We start from the raw sequence: 22,857 nt of genomic DNA on the forward strand, positions 1-22,857 counted from the left end.
GAAGATGGATTGGGGGTGGAGCCTGCCTGCTTGCTTCAGGGGGACTGCCACAGACCCCCTTATCACCAGCAGCTGAGATTAGGCTCCCATCCTACTTGGCTATGGGACTCATAGCTGGAGCAGGATCATCCACCAATCCAACAGGCAACCTAGGCAGGTGCTTGGTGCCTGTGTCAAGGGGCCTATCTGCTATCTTCTTTGACCTCTCTACACTTCAGCTTACCAAAAGGACCACAAGGGGGACCCAAATCTACTACCTTGCCTAGGGCCCCATTACATCTTAATCCATCTCTGCAACTGACTGCACAGTGGGCGAGGAAGCTAACTGACTGCAAAGAGGATGGGGAAATCAACTGATTGCACAGAGGATGGGGAAGCCAACTGACTGCACAGGGAATGAGGAAGTCAACTGACTGCACAGGGAATGAAAAAGCCTACTGACTGCACAGGGGGTGGGGAAGTCAACTGACTGCACAGGGGCTGGAGAAGCCAACTGACTGCACAGGGGATGGGAAAGCCTACTGACTGCACAGGGGATGGGAAAGCCTACTGACTGCACAGGGGATGGAGAAGCCAACTGACTGCACAGGGGATGGAGAAACCAACTGACTGCACAGGGGATGGAGAAGCCAACTGACTGCACAGGGGATGGGAAGCCTACTGACTGCACAGGGGATGGAGAAGCCAACTAACTGCACAGGAGCTGGGGAAGCCAACTGACTGCATAGAGGATGGGGAAGCCAACTAACTGCACAGGGGCTGGGGAAGCCTACTGACTGCACAGGGGATGGAGAAGCCAACTGACTGCACAGGGGCTGGGGAAGCCAACTGACTGCATAGAGGATGGGGAAGCCAACTGACTGCACAGGGGCTGGGGAAGCCTACTGACTGCACAGAGGATGGGGAAGCCAACTGACTGCACATGGGTTGTTGAAGTCAACTGACAGAACACGGGGGCCAGGGAACCCTACTGACTGCGCAGAGGATGGGGAAGCCAACTGACTGCACAGAGAATTTGGAAGCAAACTGACTGCACAAGGGTTGGGGAAGCCAACTGACTGCACAGGGGATGGGGAAGCCAACTGCCTGCACAGGGAATGGGGAGGCCAACTGCCTGCACAGGGAATGGAGAAGCCAACTGACTGCACAGGGGATGGGGAAGCCAACTGGCTGCACTGGGGAAAGGGAAGCCAACCGACTGCACAGGGGTTTGGGGAAGCCAACTGACTGTGCAGATGCCGGGAAAGCTAACTCACTGCACAGGGGATGGGGAAGTCAGCTGACTGCACAAGGGATGGGGAAGCCTACTGACTGATCAGAAGATGGGGAAGCAAACTGACTGCATAAAGGATGGGGAAACAAACTGACTGCACAGGGGCTGGCAAAGCCTCCTGACTGCACAGGGGCCGAGGAAGCCTACTGACTGCACAGAGCATTGGGACGCAAACTAACTGCACAGGGGACAGGGAAGCCAACTGACTGCGCACAGAATAGGGAAGTCAATTGACTGCACAGAGGATGGGGATTCAAACTGACTGCACATCGGCCGAGGAAACCAACTGACTGCACAGGGGCCGTGGAAGCCAACTGACTGCACAGGTGATGGGTAAGCCAACTAACTGCACAGGGAATGGGCAAGCCAACTGACTGCACAGGGGATGGGGAAGTCAACTGACTGCACAGCACAGTGGACGGGGAAGCCAACTGACTGCACAGGTGATGGGGTTCTTGTTGACGGACTGCAAACTATAATGGGCGCTAGTCTACTTTAGGGGACCCACCGCAAATCCCCATAGACACTTTCAGCTGGGCTGCAAAACGGAACAAATGGCTTCCGTTTGCTTGATGAAACCCCCACAAGCCTTATATCCCCGGGTAGCTACGCATGTCCTCTAACGAATTTTGCGGGTTTCGGTAAAAAAAAAAAGTTTGAACTGACTGTGTAGGAGCCTCGGAACGACCGCAATTTCGGGTCCGTCGGCCATCTTGGTTTTGCTCTGCAGGTCGTTTCTTCCTCCTCATTGGAGGGATTGTTAGGTGGGGCGTGCCAGCTAACAAACCCTCCAATGAGGAGGAAGAAAGAGACCTGCACAGCAGAATTAAGATGGCCGACGGAACCGAGATTTAGGCCGTTCGGTGGCTCCTACACGGCCAATTTAAACTTTCTGTTACCGAAAACCTCCCAATTCGTTACAGGGCATGCTTACCTATCCATGGGTATATGGCTTGTGGGGGTTTCAACAAGCAAACGGAAGCCATTTGTTCCGTTTTGCAGCCCAGCTGAAAGTGTCTATGGGGATTTGCGGTGGGTCCCCTAAAGTAGACTAGCGCCCTATAATGGATGAAACATGGAAGGAAACATAGGTTCTTCTTTCTACCTACCCCAAAATTTGTATGTGCAAATTGTCTTCTTTATAACTTACTCTAACGGAGAACTGTCTATAAAACAATCACACTAGCTCAATTTCTGAGCGTCATCCTTGCTGCATGACTGTAATGCCGCATGTATATCCGGGCCTTTGGAGAGTAGATATATGGCTTCTACACGTCAGACGCGTTTTAGAGTACCAACATGGCACGTTTAGCAGGCATCACGTGATCGGTGACTTGCTTTTCCAAGTCAGACAATAATGAAGATCTGCGTTGAAACACTAGCGTCATACTTGTGCGTCTGACGTCAGTACGTGCAGCGGCGCCTGCGTGGATTGGACGGCCAGTGTACGTCTGTACCGGGGCTCAGTAGCAAACATGGAGGAACAGAGCAGGAGCCAGCAGACACCCACGGGAGGCAAAGGCAAGGAGGCTGGTGGAGAGACGCGCGATCCGGTGAAGGAGAAGAAGGAGGAACAGGAATTGGTGAGTTGTTGTTGGGCGTGAGATGGGCTCTAGTGCGGAGGGGAAAGGCCTCTGCTAGAGACAGCTGAGTCATGGGGCCCATTCAGAGCAGAGCTAGTTCAGGTGCCTGCCGAGTGACCGGAGAACAGCATACAGCAGCTGCGATTACCACAACTCTGCCAGCGGGTGCCAATATATATTGCTTTGATAGATATTAATATGTAAAACTCAAACTATGAATTATATCAGCCTGTTGGTACACCCATGTGATACAACTACCAAGCCACTAATACAGTATGTATATTTACGTACACACAATTATTTTCTAACAAATAGGTTTGTGCTGTGATGATGTGATTTACGAGTTTGAGACAATACAGAGCAAGAGCATTGTAGGAAATGGCATTCTGAAGACTGCTGCAAGGATTTAGCTGAATGATTAAATCAATGAAAGACAAACTTTGTCATCAGGCACAAAGCATTGTGTTCTGCAGAAGGGAAATTGGCAAACATTAATGCTAGGTATACACTATGAGATTCTGTCAGATCGATTATTTCCAATCTGATTTGTGATCATTTTTTTGATAGATTTCCGACTTGTTTTCCATTTACTCCTATTGGAAATCAATCGGTGATCAGATTGGACATGATGGAAATAATCGATCTGGCAGTAAATCTACCAGAAAATCTTAGTGTGTACCTAGTATAATACAAGTGAAAGGAAAGCAGGACTGTGGCTCAAATGGCCTGCCTGTATCCAGCACCTGCCTGTATCCCACACTCGATGCACAGCTCGATTTCCGGCCACTCGATTATTTCTGAGCGTATTTTGATTATTGTTAGGTCGATTGACATGTAAAGTATGCCAAATTGACCTAACGATCCATCAATACGTGAATCAGACATGTTGGAAATAATCGAATCGACGGGAATCGAGCGGCGCATCAAGTCCGGGAATGCACCATGTGTATCTAGCATAAATGCGCTGTTTGGCTTTAAGAGATTAACAAATAAACATCAAGTTATAGCAGATTATAACTGCTTTAAAGTACTAATTTTAAGAGTAAGAAATCCTTGTAGTGATGATTCTCACAGGGTGTAGTTATGCTGATTAGTTTACGTGATGTTGGAGTCTTGCAGGAATGGCGTGTGCTCATACAATAATATGGTTTGTTTTGTTTTTATTTTGTGAGCTAAAAACAAATCCTAAACTGTGTACTGTACATTTATGGATGAAATGTAGGCAATTCAAGAGAGCTTGAGTGCTGTTTCATTTACAAATGTATTTTTCATTAAAGGGAACCTTAACTAAGAGGGATATGGGTGTTTCCTTATAAACCATACCAGTTGCCTGAAAGTCCTGCTGATCTCTTTGGGGAAGTAGTGGCTGAATCACACACCTGAAACAAGCATGCAGCTAATCCAGTCGGACTTCAGTCAGAGCACCTGATGCGCATGCTTGTTGAGGGGCTGTGGCTAAAAGTAATAGAGACACTGGATCAGCAGGAGAGTCAGGCAACCGGTATTATTTTAAAAGGAAAAAAATCCATATCCTTCTCAGTTTAGGTTCCCTTTAAAGGGAACCTGAGGTGAGAGGGATATGGAGTCTGGTATATATATATATATATATATATATATATATATGTTTCCTTTTAAACCATACAAGTTGCCTGGTTGATCTTCTGGCATCAGTAGTGTTTAAAGGACAGCAGAAATGAGATGAATATGGAGGCTGCCATATTTATTTCCTATTAAACAATACCAGTTGCCTGACATCCCTGCTAATCTATTTGGCACTAGTAGTGTTTGAATAACGCCAGAAACAAACATGCAGCTAATCTTGTCAGATACCTCTGATCTGCTTCATGCTTGTTCAGGGTTTATAGCTAAAAGCATTCAAGGCAGTGGATCAGCAGGACAGCCAGGCAACTGGTATTACTTAAAAGGAAACCAATATGGCAGCCTCCAAATCCCTCTTGCTGCAGTTGTCCTTTAAGCATATAGCTAATCCAGTCAGATTTGAGTCCGAGCACCTGATCTGCATGCTTGCTCAGGGTCTATGGCTAAAAGTATTAGAAACTGTCACTCACTTTTGACCACCATTACTTTGACACACTTCTCCCAATCCCCCAACCACCTGAAAAACAAGCATGCAGCAGATCAGGTGTATCTGACAAGATAAGCTGCATGCTTGTTTCTGGTGTTATTCAGACACTACTGCAGCCAAATAGATCAGCAGGGTTGCCATGCAATTGGCATTGTTTAATAGAATATAAATATGGCAGCCCCCATATCCTTCTCCCTTCAGTTGTACTTTAAAGGAAACATGAGACAAGACAAATAACATTTATATTGCTTTTCTCCTGTCGGACTCAAAGCGCCAGAGCTGCAGCCACTAGGACGCGCTCTATAGGCAGTAGCAGTGTTAGGGAGACTTGCCTAAGGTCTACTGAATAGATGCTGGCTTACTGAACAGGCAGAGCCGAGATTCGAACCCTGGTCTCCTGCGTCAGAGGCAGAGCCCTTAACCATCACACCATCCAGCCACTGAGATCAAAACTAAATCTATGGCCTGGGGCACACTGAGCGGATTTGGATGCGATCCGTCGGCCGCATCCGCCTGCAAATCCGCTTGGCTAATGTATTTCAATGGTCTAGTGCACACCGGCGGTTTGAGGTTTTTAGCAAACCGCAAACGTTCCTCCTGCTGCACGTTTGCGGTTTGCTAAAAAACCTCAAACTGCCGGTGTGCACCACACATTGAAATACAATAACCAAGCGTTTTCACTGGCTGATGCGGCCGGCGGATCGCATACAAAATCCGCTCGGTGTGCCCCAGCCAAATATCATCTCTCTGCTCCCAAAACCGCTAGTGTTTTGATGATCTGCTAGCGGTTTTGGTGTGCACTGGGCCTATGTAATTTTAGTTAGGCATATTATACAAGCAGTGGCATACATGTATCATTTCACGCTAACCTGATTCTTCTCCCTGCTGTGCTCCAGATAGAAACTCCGCCCCCATTGAGAAAAGCACCACATCGTTTTTGCATAGAGAGCATTGGTTTATGGACTTTTTTTTCAGGGAGAAATAGGTATATAGCGGTGATTTACAGATATTGGGAGCGATTCTTATCCCTTGTTGTGACAGTGGGTGTAAGGAAAGGAACATCCAGAGAGCAGTAGATGTACAGTGGCGTGACTCTTGTCATAATGGCTTTTGTTTATATAGATGATGCAAAATTTGTTTGGATGTGAAGTCTAGGCTCTAGTAGTAGACTGCTTCAAGTTAAGCATGCCCACCATATGCCTTAAAGTGACTCTGTAACAAAAATTACAACATTTTTTCTACCATCCTACAAGTTCCTAAACCTATTCTAATCTGTTCTAGCTCACTGCAGCTCTTTCTTCTATAACCATCTCTGTAATAAATCAATGTATCTTTCCCCTGTCAGACTTGTCGGCCTGTGTCTGGAAGGCTGCCAAGTTCTTCAGTGTTGAACTGTTCCTCTATGCACACTCCAGTGTGTGTTTTATTTACATAAGCCAGCAGCTTCTCTGCTATCTTATCAGTGACAGAAGAGAGCTGGATAAAAATCCTCCTCTGGAGGCTGTGAAAGGAGCTGGTCTGTCACATACTGAGGAATTAACGACATAGGCAGAGCTGTCTGCAGGAAGCCTGTAATGTTCAGTGCATGAGAGAAGCTGGGGACAGAAGGTAAACACACACAAGTGATCTCTTGAGATTCAGAAGTAAGGCTGTATACAGCCTGCTTGTGTATGGATGTATTTTCTATGTGTGGACATGCTGTACATCAACCTACTTCCTGTTTTTTTGGCCATTTTGTTTGTTTATAAACAAACTTTTAAAAACTGTTTTTGACTACTTTTAATGCGGCGGGGAGTGGTGAAATTGTGACAGAGGGTAATAGGAGATGTCCCCTAACACACTGGTATGTTTACTTTTGTGCGATTTTAACAATACAGATTCTCTTTAAGGGCTCTTTTCCACTATGAAATGCGATCGGGATTGCGATCGCGATTCCGATCGCGATCGCAATCGCGTTTCAATTTCCATTATGCGATTGCGATTGAGCCACTATACTCATTATAGTCCAGCTCAATCGCATACAAAACGCGGCAGGACAACGATTGCGCTTTGACCAAAATCGCATCGCAATCGGATCGCACTAATGGAAATTGCTGCTGCAGTTTCCATTAGTTTAATGTACCTTGCGATTTGCGATCAGAAGCAAATCGCAAATCGCAGGCTAGTGGAAAAAGGCCCTTAAGCACAATTTGTTGGTGTTTGTAAAGGCACTAAGGAAAAAGTATGCTGGCTGCTTTCATATGTTGACAAAATACTCGATTTACCTTTGCCACAAGTGTGCACTTATGGTGCCCATATATGGTAAAAAAATGTTTTTATCCAATCTTACCATTTCTATGTAGTATAGATTATAAGGGTAAATTAAGTGAATATACTGAAAGGATAATTTAGGCAGTTCCCTTATATTACATAGAAATGGTAAGATTGGATTAAAAAAAATTGCACCATAAGTCGCATCAGAGGGTAAACCCTGCATTTTATAATTCTCCTCTTTCTTACTAGTACAGATATCTCTGTACCCCAGATGCTCATAGTGTTCTTTAAGATAGCATGTCATCTCTGCAGTCATGGGCAGTCTCTCTCTTCAGTCGCTCTTGTTCTTACTTCCTGCTTTCTACATCTCTCCAATTGCAACCACTCACACACAACAGATATTAGTACCATTCTAGACTATGATACATACACTACATGTTACATACATAGGCATATGACTATGGTAGAGATCAGATTGTGAGCTCCCCTGGGGGACAGTTAGTGACAAGACAATATACTCTGTGCAACGCTGCAGAAGATGTAGACGCTATATAAATACTAAATAATAATATATTTGTTACATTATTATTGCTGATGGAAAGTACATGGAGTGAGGGAAAGCCAAGGGGAGGGTACAGTTTCAGGTAGGAAGAAACCGAGGGTGCTCTACCCTATATGGCAGGGGTAGCGATCTACCTGTAGATCACAAAGGACTTCATGGTAGAGCCAGAAACCAGATCACGCAGCACCGTATGAGTACAAGGTAATGCTATATGGTAGTTTCTGAACCATTTATGGATATGTGGAAGCTGCCATACAAAAACACTACACCGAACTATCGCATAAAGCAAGAGTAGGGGTTCGATCAGCAATAAGAATCAATAACTTTGTGTCTAATGCTGTATATAAACACCAACTCGATAACCCTTAGCCATTCCACCTACAAACCAACAATATAAGGTGCATCATAGCCAAAGACCACAGCTTTGTATCTCAAATAAGCAGCTCCAGGACTGGTCCTGTACTCGATCCTATGTCAAAGCACTCTCTGCCACACAACTGGAGCCCGCAATTGGCAGATATGTGGACAGTGCTGGAAATAAAGTCCAGCAGTCACTGTAACAGTGATAAACAGCACAGCAACCAAACAAGTGTTCCTAACACATCTCCCAGGTATGTGAATCTCCCCACTCTTGTAGAGATGAGCAGTCAGACAGGGCTCAGACACAGGGATGGAGATAAGATTCCACCACTTCTGAAGCATGCATCAGTTAGTGTCCTGGGATGTTTGAAGTGGAGCGCCACAGCAGCAGCTTGATTAAAAGTTGTAGTTGTTGCGCCATGTGATTGAGCAGTGTGTGACTCCACCTATATGTTTCACCCAGCTTTCTCAAGGCTGTCGTGCGTCACAATGCAAGTCCTGGTGCTGCTTAGTTGAGATACAAAGTGGTGGGCTCCTGCTATGGTGCACCTTGCATTGTAGGATTGTTTATTGTAGGATGGGATGGCTAAGATTTCTGTAGGAGGAATCAAATTAGTGTTTATATGCAGCATTAGACTCGTTTTTTTTATTTATTTATTTTTTATTTTTTTTATTGCTGATTGAGCACCTGTACTTCCTTCCCATTTAAAATAAAATACTGTATGTGTTTTGTGTATGTAAAAACTGAAATGTTTTGAGTGCACATATTCACCCCCTTTGCTATATGTAATCAATGCCTATTTATAACATGCTTGTATACATAGAACTGTTCTCTAAGCAAGTGCCTCTCCCCATGGGATGGTGATTAATGCTCCATTAATAATATAGAATAAGGTGTAATGTTCACAGAGTTGATAAGTTTGTTCTTTCTTTCATAGTCTGAAGAAGATAAGCAACTACAAGATGAACTTGAAATGCTGGTGGAGCGTTTGGGGGTCAGTATTGGAACAATATTTCAAATTATTTTCAGTTTTATGTGTTTGAACTCTCATCTGAATCTTTGTTTTCCATTTTAGGAGACTAAGGTCACATACACACATCAGTCTTTTGAAAATGAAAGATCACAGACCAATTTTACCTCCTTCCATGTAGTATGAGAGCCATACCTTCACAGTCTTTTCTATGGAGCTGAACTCCCCATCAGAAAAAAAATCTTTGCAAGATGCTGCACACACAGATGCTGTACAGACACAAAAGATCAGTATCTGCAAAAGATCTGTTCCTGCCAAAGATCCGTTCCTGCAAAATGCATTCAGAGTCTATGAGATCTGCAGATCATCATACACACCTTGTTTAACTGACATTCATCTGCAAATCTGACAATCATCTGCAGATCTGAAAATCCATCCTGGTGGATCTGATCTGTAGATGAATGTCTGTTAAACAAGGTGTGTATGATGATCTGCAGATATCATAGACTATGAATGCATTTTGCAGGAACGGATCTTTTGCAGATACTGATCTGTTGCATGTATACAGCATATTTGTGTCCAGCATCTTGCAAAGATTTCCATCTGATGGGGAGTTCAGCTCCATAGAATAGACTGTGTAGGTATGTCTCTCATACTACATGGAAGGGGGTAAAATTGGTCTGTGATCTTTCGTTTTCAAAAGACTATGGTCTGATGTGTGTATGAGCCTTAAGGCCGATGAAGGTTTATTAGCCAAAAGCTTACTTATATTTTTTTTTACCTCTAAGTTAGTCTATAAACGGTATCATCCTGATTTAACCACTTGCCGACCGCCCACAGCCCATGGGCGGCGGCAAAGTGGACGCCTAAAGGACCGCAATACGCCTTCAGGCGGCGCGTCCTTTAGGCATGCCGGGGGAGCGATCGCGTCATTGATGACGCGCGCTTCCCCCGGCAACTGGCTCCGCCCACCCGCCGTAACATCCCGCCGGCCGTACGGAAGCGCCGGCGGGATGTTAACCCCGCGATCGCCGCATACAAAGTGTATAATACACTTTGTAATGTATACAAAGTGTATTATACAGGCTGCCTCCTGCCCTGGTGGTCCCAGTGTCCGAGGGACCACCAGGGCAGGCTGCAGCCACCCTAGTCTGCACCCAAACACACTGATCTGCCCCCCCCCGCCCACTGATCGCCCACAGCACCCCTCAGACCCCCCCCCCTGCCCACCCCCCAGACCCCTGTTTGCACCCAATCACCCCCCTAATAACCCATCAATCACTCCCTGTCACTATCTGTCAACGCTATTTTTTTTTTTATATCCCCCCCTGCCCCCTGCCCCCTCCTGATCACCCCCAGACCCCCCCCCCTGTGTACTGTATGCATCTATCTTCCCTGATAACCTGTCAATCACCCGTCAATCACCCATCAATCACCTATCAATCACCCCCTGTCACTGCCACCCAACAATCAGCCCCTAACCTGCCCCTTGCGGGCAATCTGATCACCCACCCACACCAATAGATCGCCCGCAGATCCGACATCAGATCACCTCCCAAATCCATTGTTTACATCTATTCTCTCCTCTAAACACCCACTAATTACCCATCAATCACCCCCTATCACCACCTGTCACTTTTACCTATCAGATGAGACCCTAATCTGCCCCTTGCGGGCACCCAATCACCCGCCAACACGCTCAGATTGCCCTCTGACCCCCCTTATCAATTCGCCAGTGCATTAATTACATCTGTTCTTCCCTGTAATAACCCACTGATCACCTGTCAATCACCTGCCAATCACCTATCACCCATCAATCACCCCCTGTCACTGCCACCCATCAATCAGCCCCTAACCTGCCCCTTGCGGGCAATCTGATCTCCCACCCACACCATTAGATCGCCCGCAAACCCGCCGTCAGATTACCTCCCAAATGTATTGTTTACATCTGTTATCTTCTCTAAACACCCACTAATAACCCATCAATCACCCATCAATCACCCCCTATCACCACCTGTCACTGTTACCTATCAGATCAGACCCTAAGCTGCCCCTTGCGGGCACCCAATCACCCGCCCACACGCTCAGATTGCCCTCAGACCCCCCCCCCCCCCTTATCAATTCACCAGTGCATTAATTACATCTGTCCTTCCATGTAATAACCCACTGATCACCTGTCAATCACCTGCCAATCACCTATCACCCATCAATCACCCCCTGTCACTGCCACCCAACAATCAGCCCCTAACCTGCCCCTTGCGGGCAAACTGATCACCCACCCACACCAATAGATCGCCCGCAGATCCGACATCAGATCACCACCCAAGCGCAGTGTTTCCATCTATTCTCTCCTCTAAACACTCACTAATTACCCATCAATCACCCATCAATCACCCCCTATCACCACCTGTCACTGTTACCCATCAGATCAGACCCTAATCTGCCCCTTGCGGGCACCCAATCACCCGCCTACACGCTCAGATTGCCCTCAGACCCCCCCTTATCAATTCGCCAGGGCATTATTTACATCTGTCCTTCCCTGTAATAACCCACTGATCACCTGTCAATCACCTGTCAATCACCCATCAATCACCCCCTGTCACTGCCACCCATCAATCAGACCCTAACCTGACCCTTGCGGGCAAACTGAACACCCACCCACACCAATAGATCGCCCGCAGATCCGACGTCCGATCACCTCCCAAGTGCAGTGTTCACATCTGTTCTCTACCCTAAACACCCACTAATTACCCATCAATCACCCCCTGTCACTGCTACCTATCAGATTAGACCCCTATCTGCCCCTAGGGCACTCAATCACCCGCCCACACCCTCAGAATGCCCTCAGACCCCAGCCCTGATCACCTCGCCAGTGCATTGCTTGCATCTATTCCCCCCTCTAATCACACCTTGAGACACCCATCAATCACCTCCTGTCACCCCCTAGCACACCTACCCATCAGATCAGGCCCTAATTTGCCCCGTGTGGGCTCCTGATCACTCGGCCAAACCCTCAGATCCCCCTCAGACCCCCTTCCGATCACCTCCCCAGTGCATTGATTGCATCTATTTTCCCCTCTAACCACCCCCTGAGACACCCATCAATCACCTCCTGTCACCCCCCTAGCACTCCTATCCATCAGATCAGGCCCAATACAACCTGTCATCTAAAAGGCCACCCTGCTTATGACCGGTTCCACAAAATTCGCCCCCTCATAGACCACCTGTCATCAAAATTTGCAGATGCTTATACCCCTGAACAGTCATTTTGAGACATTTGGTTTCCAGACTACTCACGGTTTTGGGCCCGTAAAATGCCAGGGCGGTATAGGAACCCCACAAGTGACCCCATTTTAGAAAAAAAGACACCCCAAGGTATTCTGTTAGGTGTATGACGAGTTCATAGAAGATTTTATTTTTTGTCAAAAGTTAGCGGAAATTGATTTTTTATTGGTTTTTTTTCACAAAGTGTCATTTTCCGCTAACTTGTGACAAAAAATAAAATCTTCTATGAACTCGCCATACACCTAACGGAATACCTTGGGGTGTCTTCTTTCTAAAATGGGGTCACTTGTGGGGTTCCTATACTGCCCTGGCATTTTAGGGGCCCTAAACCGCGAGGAGTAGTCTAGAAAACAAATGCCTCAAAATGACCCGTGAATAGGACGTTGGGCCCCTTAGCGCACCTAGGCTGCAAAAAAGTGTCACACATGTGGTACCGCCGTACTCAGGAAAAGTAGTATAATGTGTTTTTGGGTGTATTTTTACACATACCCATGCTGGGTGGGAGAAATTTCTATGTAAATGGTCAATTGTGTGTAAAACAAATCAAACAATTGTCATTTACAGAGATATTTCTCCCACTTAGCATGGGTATGTGTAAAAATACACCCCAAAACACATTATACTACTTCTCCTGAGTACGGCGGTACCACATGTGTGGCACTTTTTTACACCCTAAGTACGCTAAGGGGCCCAAAGTCCAATAAGTACCTTTAGGATTTCACAGGTCATTTTGCGACATTTGGTTTCAAGACTACTCCTCACGGTTTAGGGCCCCTAAAATGCCAGGGCAGTATAGTAACCCCACAAATGACCCCATTCTAGAAAGAAGACACCCAAAGGTATTCCGTTTGGAGTATGGTGAGTTCATAGAAGATTTTATTTTTTGTCAAAAGTTAGCGGAAAATTGATTTTTATTGTTTTTTTCACAAAGTGTCATTTTCCACTAACTTGTGACAAAAAATAAAATCTTCTATGAACTCACCATACTCCAAACGGAATACCTTGGGGTGTCTTCTTTCTAAAATGGGGTCATTTGTGGGGTTCCTATACTGAACTGGCATTTTAGGGGCCCTAAACCGTGAGGAGTAGTCTGGAAATCAAATTTCGCAAAATGACCTGTGAAATCCTAAAGGTACTCATTGGACTTTGGGCCCTTTAGCGCAGTTAGGGTGCAAAAAAGTGCCACACATGTGGTATTGCCATACTCTGGAGAAGTAGTACAATGTGTTTTGGGGTGTATTTTTACACATACCCATGCTGGGTGGGAGAAATACCTCTGTAAATGACAATCTTTTGATTTTTTTACACACAATTGTCCATTTACAGAGTTATTTCTCCCACCCAGCATGGGTATGTGTAAAAATACACCCCAAAACACATTGTACTACTTCTCCCGAGTACGGCGATACCACATGTGTGGCACTTTTTTGCACCCTAACTGCGCTAAAGGGCCCAAAGTCCAATGAGTACCTTTAGGATTTCACAGGTCATTTTGCGGAATTTGATTTCCAGACTACTCCTCACGGTTTAGGGCCCCTAAAATGCCAGGGCAGTATAGGAACCCCACAAATGACCCCATTTTAGAAAGAAGACACCTCAAGGTATTCCGTTAGGAGTATGGTGAGTTCATAGAAGATTTTATTTTTTGTCACAAGTTAGTGGAAAATGACACTTTGTGAAAAAAACAATAAAAATCAATTTTCCGCTAACTTTTGACAAAAAATAAAATCTTCTATGAACTCATCATACTCCTAACGGAATACCTTGGGGTGTCTTCTTTCTAAAATGGGGTCATTTGTGGGGTTCCTATACTGCCCTGGCATTTTAGGGGCCCTAAACCGTGAGGAGTAGTCTGGAAATCAAATTCCGCAAAATGACTTGTGAAATCCTAAAGGTACTCATTGGACTTTGGGCCCTTTAGCGCAGTTAGGGTGCAAAAAAGTGCCACACATGTGGTATCGCCGTACTCGGGAGAAGTAGTACAATGTGTTTTTTGGGGTGTATTTTTACACATACCCATGCTGGGTGGGAGAAATAACTCTGTAAATGGACAATTGTGTGTAAAAAAAAAATGAAAAAATTGTCATTTACAGAGAGATTTCTCCCACCCAGCATGGGTATGTGTAAAAATACACCCCAAAACACATTCTACTACTTCTCTTGAGTACGGCAATACCACATGTGTGGCACTTTTTTGCAGCCTAACTGCGCTAAGGGGCCCAAAGTCCAATGAGCACTTTTAGGCTTTACAGGGGTGCTTACAAATTAGCACCCCCCAAAATGCGAGGACAGTAAACACACCCCACAAATGACCCCATTTTGGAAAGTAGACACTTCAAGGTATTCAGAGAGGGGCATGGTGAGTCCGTGGCAGATTTCATTTTTTTTTGTCGCAAGTTAGAAGAAATGGATTCTTTTTTTTTTTCTTTTTTTTGTCACAAAGTGTCATTTTCCGCTTACTTGTGACAAAAAATAATATCTTCTATGAACTCACTATGCCTCTCAGTGAATACTTTGGGATGTCTTCTTTCCAAAATGGGGTCATTTGGGGGGTATTTATACTATCCTGGAATTCTAGCCCCTCATGAAACATGACAGGGGGTCAGAAAAGTCAGAGGTGCTTGAAAATGGGAAAATTCACTTTTTGCACCATAGTTTGTAAACGCTATAACTTTTACCCAAACCAATAAATATACACTGAATGGGTTTTTTTTAATCAAAAACATGTTTGTCCACATTTTTCGCGCTGCATGTATACAGAAATTTTACTTTATTTGAAAATTGTCAGCACAGAAAGTTAAAAAAATCATTTTTTTGCCAAAATTCATGTCTTTTTTGATGAATATAATAAAAAGTAAAAATCGCAGGAGCAATCAAATAGCACCAAAAGAAAGCTTTATTAGTGACAAGAAAAGGAGCCAAAATTCATTTAGGTGGTAGGTTGTATGAGCGAGCAATAAACCGTGAAAGCTGCAGTGGTCTGAGTGGAAAAAAAGTGCCTGGTCCTTAAGGGTTAGAAAGACTGTAGTCCTCAAGTGGTTAAAACTTCTTCTATTTTAGGAGAAGGACAGTTCTCTTTATCGGCCAGCTTTGGAGGAGCTGCGCAGACAGATCCGTTCTTCCACTACCTCTATGACATCTGTTCCAAAACCTCTAAAATTCTTACGACCACACTACGGCAAACTGAAGGAGGTATATGAGAATATGGCACCTGAAGAAAATAAAGTAAGTCTGTTTGTTTGTCAGAGTGGATGGGATGTTTGTGATCATGTGATTTGACAGGATGTTAAATAGAGCGAGCAGTTTGTGAGGACTTCCTTGCCTGGAACTGGATGTACATTGTATAAGCTGAGGATATGTGGGTGATGTGAGACTTCTTGATTTGAAAAATGTCTTATGGTACCTGTACAAAATGATTCTTTCTATTCTGAGGTAAAGCAATCCTTAAATTGGCATACAGCTTTAGCAGTAAGACATGCGCAGCTGGGATTTCTAAATTTGAGGTCGCATTATATCTAAGTGGTGTTTGAGCTTGGGTGGAATAATGGTGGTTCCTGTATAGAAGTTCTGAATTGCCAAATAGGAAAAAAATTTATTTTGGCATGCTACTGAGTAAATATGCATGTACTAATTATGTGAATGTTGTGTAATTAGTATGTGCACAATGTTCCCCCAGAAATTTCTCCCAGCTGGGTGGCATGAAAAAGTAGCTGGGTGGGGTGCAAGAGGGGGATGCAGGGTTGGTGTAATCCTGCTTACAGCCTAGGAGGAGGATGAGGAAGTAAGCTGATGACAGCCGGGTGCTCACCACAATTAGCTGAGTGGAGCACCCGGCTAAAAGAGACTGGGGAGAACACTGCTGCATACTTAACACTATTTTAAAAAAAAATTTTGAATTGGCAGTTCAAAACATCTATACAGGAAGCTCCATTATTCGTTTGGGAAGCCACACAAATGTGAACATCATCACTCTTTGGCAGTGACTGCTGTTCTCAGAAACTAGGGCTGTGGAGTCGGAGTTGAAGAGACGGAGCAATTTTCGGTACTAGGAGTCGGTGGTTTCAATAAATTGAGGAGTCAGGTGATTTTTGTTCTAATTCCACAGCCCTGGTAAGAATTAGACTAAGGAGTCAGATACATTTTTGGTACCTGGTGTCAGTCGTGGTTTCAAAAACGGAGGAGTTTGATGCTTTTTGTACTGACCTCCACGCCCCTGTCAGTAACAAGGGCACATATGCAATCCACTTTTTCCCCTGAATTTTCTCCTAGGTTATATTTTCTCTTGTAAAAAATGCATTCTAAATCACTGGCAAGCCAGAAAATACTCAAAATAATTTTAATAGTAGTTTTTCAACTACTTTTTTTTTGTACTTTTTCAATTGCAAACTGCTGAAAAGTTATTTTAAATGCAAGATAAAAATAATTTTCTCCCAGGAGAAAGTGAATTGCATATGATCTAAGGTGCTGTTGAGCCTTGGTGAGTGTTTGGCAGGAGTTCCTGGTTTTGGAATGCAATTATGCCTGCTGTTCCATGCACCACCCAGCAATGTGACCTGGAGACATCATTGCCTATGGCACCCACATTGAGGTCCGGCAGCAATTGCATATGGATGGGGGAGGGAGAAAGTAGTTAGCATTTGGACTTGCAACCAGTGCTCCTAAGGTAGGTGAGGCTGTACAGCCTACAGCCTTTCCACCAGAGGAGGAAGTGACCTACTAATGGTCACTTTGACATACACCTGAAAAAATATGGATATGGAGGCTGCAATGTTTATTTCTTTTCAGCTTGCATCTTATTCAGTCTGACTTCATTCAGAAACACCTGATATCATTGCTTGTTCAGGATCTTTTGGCTAAAAAAAAAATTTCAGGTGATCTTTTAAAGTGAATGCTAAGCAAAAGATAATGATGATAGAAAATGAATTGCAGGTAAACGATATAATATATATCGCCGGAGGCGATCAGAAGTGCGGATTAGGAGCGCCCTCTAGTGGCCTTTCATGCAGCCAACTGAAAGTTGGCTGCATGAAATAGTTTAAAAAAAAAACAAAAAAAAAAACGTCCGGTTGCCAGCCTGGCGATCTTAATAGAACGCCAGGCAGGTTAAACAATATCAGTTGCCTGGCAGCCCTGCTGATATATTGGCTGCAGTAGTGTCTGAATTACAAACAAGCATGGAGCTAATCTTGTCGGTTCTGATATTTTCAGAAACACCTGATCTGTTGCATGCTTGTTCAGGGTCCATGGCTGAATATAATAGGCAGAGTATCGGCAGTACAGCCAGTCAACTGGTATTGCTTATAAGGAAATATGGCAGCCTCCATATCACTCTTACCTCGGGTTCACTTTAAGGTAATCTCAGACATAGTGCTATCTACTATTTGTACCTGGAAATTGAAAAAAAAAACCTCATTATGGTCCTATACTTTTTGATATGGAAAGCTTTTCTCTTCTATACACTTAATGCATTAGTCCTGGCTATTGAATGACTAACAGCTGTTATACCTTTTTATATTTTTGTCCCACAGCGCTTTGCTGCAGATATAATTTCCGTTCTCGCTATGACTATGAGTGGAGAAAGAGAGTGTCTGAAGTACAGATTATTAGGCTCACAGGAGGAGCTGGCCTCATGGGGGCACGAATATGTCAGGTAAGTGTTCTGAGATTCATTATAATGCTTATCTCTTGTAGTATTTTGGTAGAACCAAAAACAAAACTGAACTATCTAAAGTACAGATATTAATCTCAGATCAGTACATTGTTGTGGTTTGTGATGTTACATTTTACCCCTGTATGTGATCTTAAATGCCAGACTAAACAGGGAGGCTTTTCAGTTTTGATTTCCTCCAGGGTTGGAGCTGTCTTGATTGGGCGTGGCAAGGTGTTCCAAAGGTTATGGGTAGCATTACAGAGGGCTCTGGCTCCAGAGATTTTGAGTTGGACTCTGGGGGTGGCCAAGGTACTAGATCCTGTTGATCTGAGGTTGTGAAAGGTGTGATGCAATTACATGAAAGCCTATCACCAGTGGCATGCTATAGGTCTCAAAGTGGCATTTTAGCTAAATATCTGTTTTCAGTTTAGAATATCTCTCAATTTTTGTTGCTCTTTATGCCTCTTTGTGACAGTTGACTATGGGTCAGATAGTTTTGAGTCCCAAAATGTTATAGCCATCTCAGGTGCTGGGACAAATCTTCCAATAGAACACATTCTGATGTGTGGTCACTGAGAGTTTCTTCCCACTTTGTGCTTTTGGGATAGGAAGCGAGAGCAAATCTTTCCAGTGTAACATATATACTGCAGTAATAAACTGAAACATTGTAACCCCTGCGCCCTTTTACACTGTTGCGGTGCGATTCTTACACGATTACGATACCAACAAGTCAAGCCATGCGGGGCCGCTGCAGTGCGATCAAATCAGTGAGGCTTGCTTTCCACTGAAAGTATGCCTCACTTCGGGAGTATATGTGCAAGTCGTTCGGTAATGCACTTCATGCAGTGCATTGCCGCGACAGAAACCTCTGCCACACCACGATCACTACTGCAACGAGAAGCTGCATTTTCATGCAATGCACAAAGTGTAAAAGAAGCTAACTCATTTTATTACAATAGAGACTTTAAGGCTAGAGTTACACTTTAAACCTGAACTTTGGCTATACACATGCATTTCTTATGTAAAAATAAGTTATTAAAGGGTAACGTTGAATTATTGGCTGGGAGAACCCATTTCTAACTAATTTGTACTTGTTCTATTTGATTAAAAATGTCTGCAGGCGGATGCTAAGTCCACCCTTGTCACTGACCTGTATGTTTTTGTTGTAGACATTTGGCTGGAGAGGTTGCTAAAGAATGGCAAGAAGTAGATGAATCTGATAAATCTCAGCGAGAAACATTGCTGACACTGGTGAAGGAGATTGTACCATACAACATGGCACACAATGCTGAGCATGAGGCCTGCGACTTGCTCATGGAAATAGAGCAGATGGACATGTTGGAAAAGAACATTGATGATAATGCTTATGCAAAGGTTTGCCTCTACTTGACCAGGTGAGTTTTTTTTTTTTTATGTGGATGGTTTAAGCTTTTATCACTGCTTGCTCTTGTGCCTTTCGGCTTTTCTATAATTCCTGTTGGGTACTGAGATTTGGGATTGTCTCCAGGGCCGGTTCTCTCATGAAGCAAGGTGAAACACTTGCATCAGGTGCAGAGATTACAGGGGCAGCATGTTTGTACTGTGTGTCTTACAGCATACAGTCAGAATAGGAGGAGAAGTGAGAGGAGAGCGAGGTGAAGAGGTCATCATTGGGCAAAAGCAGCTTGTTGTGCTGTGTGAGGAGTCTTATAGTGAGTGAGTGGGGGGAGGCAGGAGAGCGTGCAGTGTTTCATTTGAATTGCACAGCAGAAGGGAGAAGGTGGCACTGCTGTCCTGACTGAGGAAGAATAGTGGCTGAGGGTGAGTAGTTTATAAGTTATGTGAAAACATTCAATAAAGCAGAGTACATTTTTGGGTGCTGTGCAATCCTTCCAAATCGAGGGGGCGGGGTGTCCCTACAAGTTTGCCTCAGGCAGCAAAAAGTCTAGAACTGGTCCTGATTGCATGTGTATGTTATAAATAGTACATTTTCTGATTAGTCCTTATGTTTGATATTTGTATCTTCCTTATAGCTGTGTAAACTATGTTCCCGAGCCAGAGAACTCTTCCCTTTTGCGCTGTGCTCTCTCCATCTTTCGTAAATTTAACCGTTATCCAGAGGCGTTACGGCTGGCACTCATGCTGAATGACATGGAACTTGTGGAGGACATATTCACTTCATGCAAGGATGTGTAAGTTTTGGCTAATGCATTCTTGATGATACATTGTGTGTGTGTGTGTGTGTGTGTGTGTGTGTACAATATTACATGTATTTTTTATAATGCAAGCAAAGTCTTGAGTCAAAGTTTGAGCCTTAATAATACCTTAGAGTTGTAATATGCTTTTGATAAATGAAGAGCAGTTTTGAAAGTCGCTTACTATTATCCAGAAATAAGACCCAGTTCACATTAGCGGTAAAAAAAACGGTCAGTTCCCTGATCAGAAGTGGACGGATCCAATGTTAACCTATGGATCCGCTCCACACAATCCGCTAAACAGGCTGCAAGTTACCTGCTGCACCAATTTTTCTGGACCGCTAAGCCCAGAGGAACGGAATTGGGGGGGGGGGGGGGGGCAATGAGACAATGGAACGTTTCTTCACTTTAGTAAAGAAACGGACTGTTCTAGGTAAATAAAATACACATTGGGGGGGGGGGGGGGCCTGGGGCTTCTCACAGAATTACTCTTTAAAATATGTGACTCCTGCCCTACAGCGATTGCAATTAGGCAAATTGCAATTGCAGGACATGCAACATTTTGGGAGCGTTTCCATTCAAATGTTTTCTATAGGAGCAGGGAAATCTCTCCCAAAATTGCTTGCAAGGCGTTACCACAAATAGCTAGCGTTAGCAATTTGCGCTTTGTAGTGGGTCCCTGGGCTGTTTTATACATCCAAAACAGTGTGATTTAAAGAGACACTGAAGCAAACTTATTTTCCCCATTTTTACCTTATGAGTCGCTTCAGTGCTCTAATGCCAAGTAATCCGCTGTGTCCCCGCCGCTAAACGAGGGCTGCAGAGCCCCCAAATCCATCCGCAAATATCCACGACCAACTTGGTCGTGGATTTTGCTGCGCTGAGGGGCAAAGCTTCCAGCTGTAGCTCTGCCCCTCCTGACGTCAATCGCCGCCTCTCCCTGCCACTCTCTATGAAGGAAGAGTGAAAGGGGCGGGCAGAGGCGGCGATCCACCGTGATTGACGTCAGGGGGGGGGGGGGGCAGAGCTGAAGCTGAAAGCTCTGCCCCTTCCAGGAAATGCTGGCTGCATTGCCCCCCTGGATTTGGGGGCTCTGCAGCCCTTATTTAGCGGCAGGGACACGGCGGATTACTTGGCATTAGAGCACTGAAGCGACTTATAAGGTAAAATGGGGAAAATACGTTTGCTTCAGTGTCTCTTTAACAATGTGATTTTTGGTAGATGCTAGTAACACAAGGAGAAATGTAGGACGTTTGTGATCTTGCAAAATCTGATTGCTATCAGATTGCACTGCTATGAAAGGCTTTGCAGATGATCTTGCTTTTTGTAATTCACATGCTGTTGGAAAAAGATTGCAAAGCACAGCAAACTGCATGCAGTCTAAAACGGCCCTTAGTCTTCTGAGACTATGAATCCACTGCCATGACAAAGCACACGGTACTGCATTTTACTGAAGGAGAAGTGCAATAAATGGCAGTGATGTTTTTCTGTGATTACTGCAGACCTCTATTTGTGTGCAGAGATGTTCCTGTTTGTCTCTTTAGGGGCAGCTGGATGGTTGAAGTCATTACAAGGAAAAATCCCTGCTCCTCATTACAAGTATTGCTGTATATCTGTTAAAATGCTTTAACCACTTGAGGACCTAGGGCTTTCTACCCCTTAAGGACCGGCCACTTTTTTTCCATTCAGACCACTGCAGCTTTCACGGTTTATTGCTCGCTCATACAACCTACCACCTAAATGAATTTTGGCTCCTTTTCTTGTCACTAATAAAGCTTTCTTTTGGTGCTATTTGATTGCTCCTGCGATTTTTACTTTTTATTATATTCATCAAAAAAGACATGAATTTTGGCAAAAAAATGATTTTTTTAACTTTCTGTGCTGACATTTTTAAAATAAAGTAAAATTTCTGTATACATGCAGCGCGAAAAATGTGGACAAACATGTTTTTGATAAAAAAAAAACCCATTCAGTGTATATTTATTGGTTTGGGTAAAAGTTATAGCGTTTACAAACTATGGTGCAAAAAGTGAATTTTCTCATTTTCAAGCATCTATGACTTTTCTGACCCCCTGTCATGTTTCATGAGGGGCTAGAATTCCAGGATAGTATAAATACCCCCCCAAATTACCCCATTTTGGAAAGAAGACATCCCAAAGTATTCACTGAGAGGCATAGTGAGTTCATAGAAGATATTATTTTTTGTCACAAGTAAGCGGAAAATGACACTTTGTGAGGAGAAAAAAAAAAAAAAAAAAAAGTTTCCATTTCTTCTAACTTGCGACAAAAAAAAATGAAATCTGCCACGGACTCACCATGCCCCTCTCTGAATACCTTGAAGGGTCTACTTTCCAAAATGGGGTCATTTGTGGGGTGTGTTTACTGTCCTGACATTTTGGGGGGTGCTAAATTGTAAGCACCCCTGTAAAGCCTAAAGGTGCTCATTGGACTTTGGACCCCTTAGCGCAGTTAGGCTGCAAAAAAGTGCCACACATGTGGTATTGCCGTACTCAGGAGAAGTAGTATAATGTGTTTTGGGGTGTATTTTTACACATACCCATGCTGGGTGGGAGAAATATCTCTGTAAATGACAATTTGTTAATTTTTTTTACACACAATTGTCCATTTACAGAGATCTTTCTCCCACTCAGCATGGGTAT

At 44.2% G+C, this 22,857-nt stretch overlaps 1 protein-coding gene across 1 annotated transcript in view; it reads left to right on the top strand.

The window, feature by feature from the left end:
* The first annotated feature begins 2,698 nt into the window (after positions 1-2,698).
* Positions 2,699-22,857, top strand: part of PSMD2 (proteasome 26S subunit ubiquitin receptor, non-ATPase 2) — a 38,974-nt gene continuing 18,815 nt past the window's right edge. Inside the window, exons 1-6 of the mRNA XM_068281318.1 lie at positions 2,699-2,856; positions 9,056-9,112; positions 15,434-15,598; positions 17,902-18,023; positions 19,193-19,417; positions 20,036-20,194. Coding sequence (XP_068137419.1) covers positions 2,749-2,856; positions 9,056-9,112; positions 15,434-15,598; positions 17,902-18,023; positions 19,193-19,417; positions 20,036-20,194 — 836 coding nt within the window. The 5' untranslated portion in view covers positions 2,699-2,748. The remainder of the gene's footprint in view (positions 2,857-9,055; positions 9,113-15,433; positions 15,599-17,901; positions 18,024-19,192; positions 19,418-20,035; positions 20,195-22,857) is intronic.

Source organism: Hyperolius riggenbachi, chromosome 4 (genome assembly GCF_040937935.1).
Source record: "Hyperolius riggenbachi isolate aHypRig1 chromosome 4, aHypRig1.pri, whole genome shotgun sequence".
Classification (NCBI taxonomy): Eukaryota; Metazoa; Chordata; class Amphibia; order Anura; family Hyperoliidae; genus Hyperolius; species Hyperolius riggenbachi.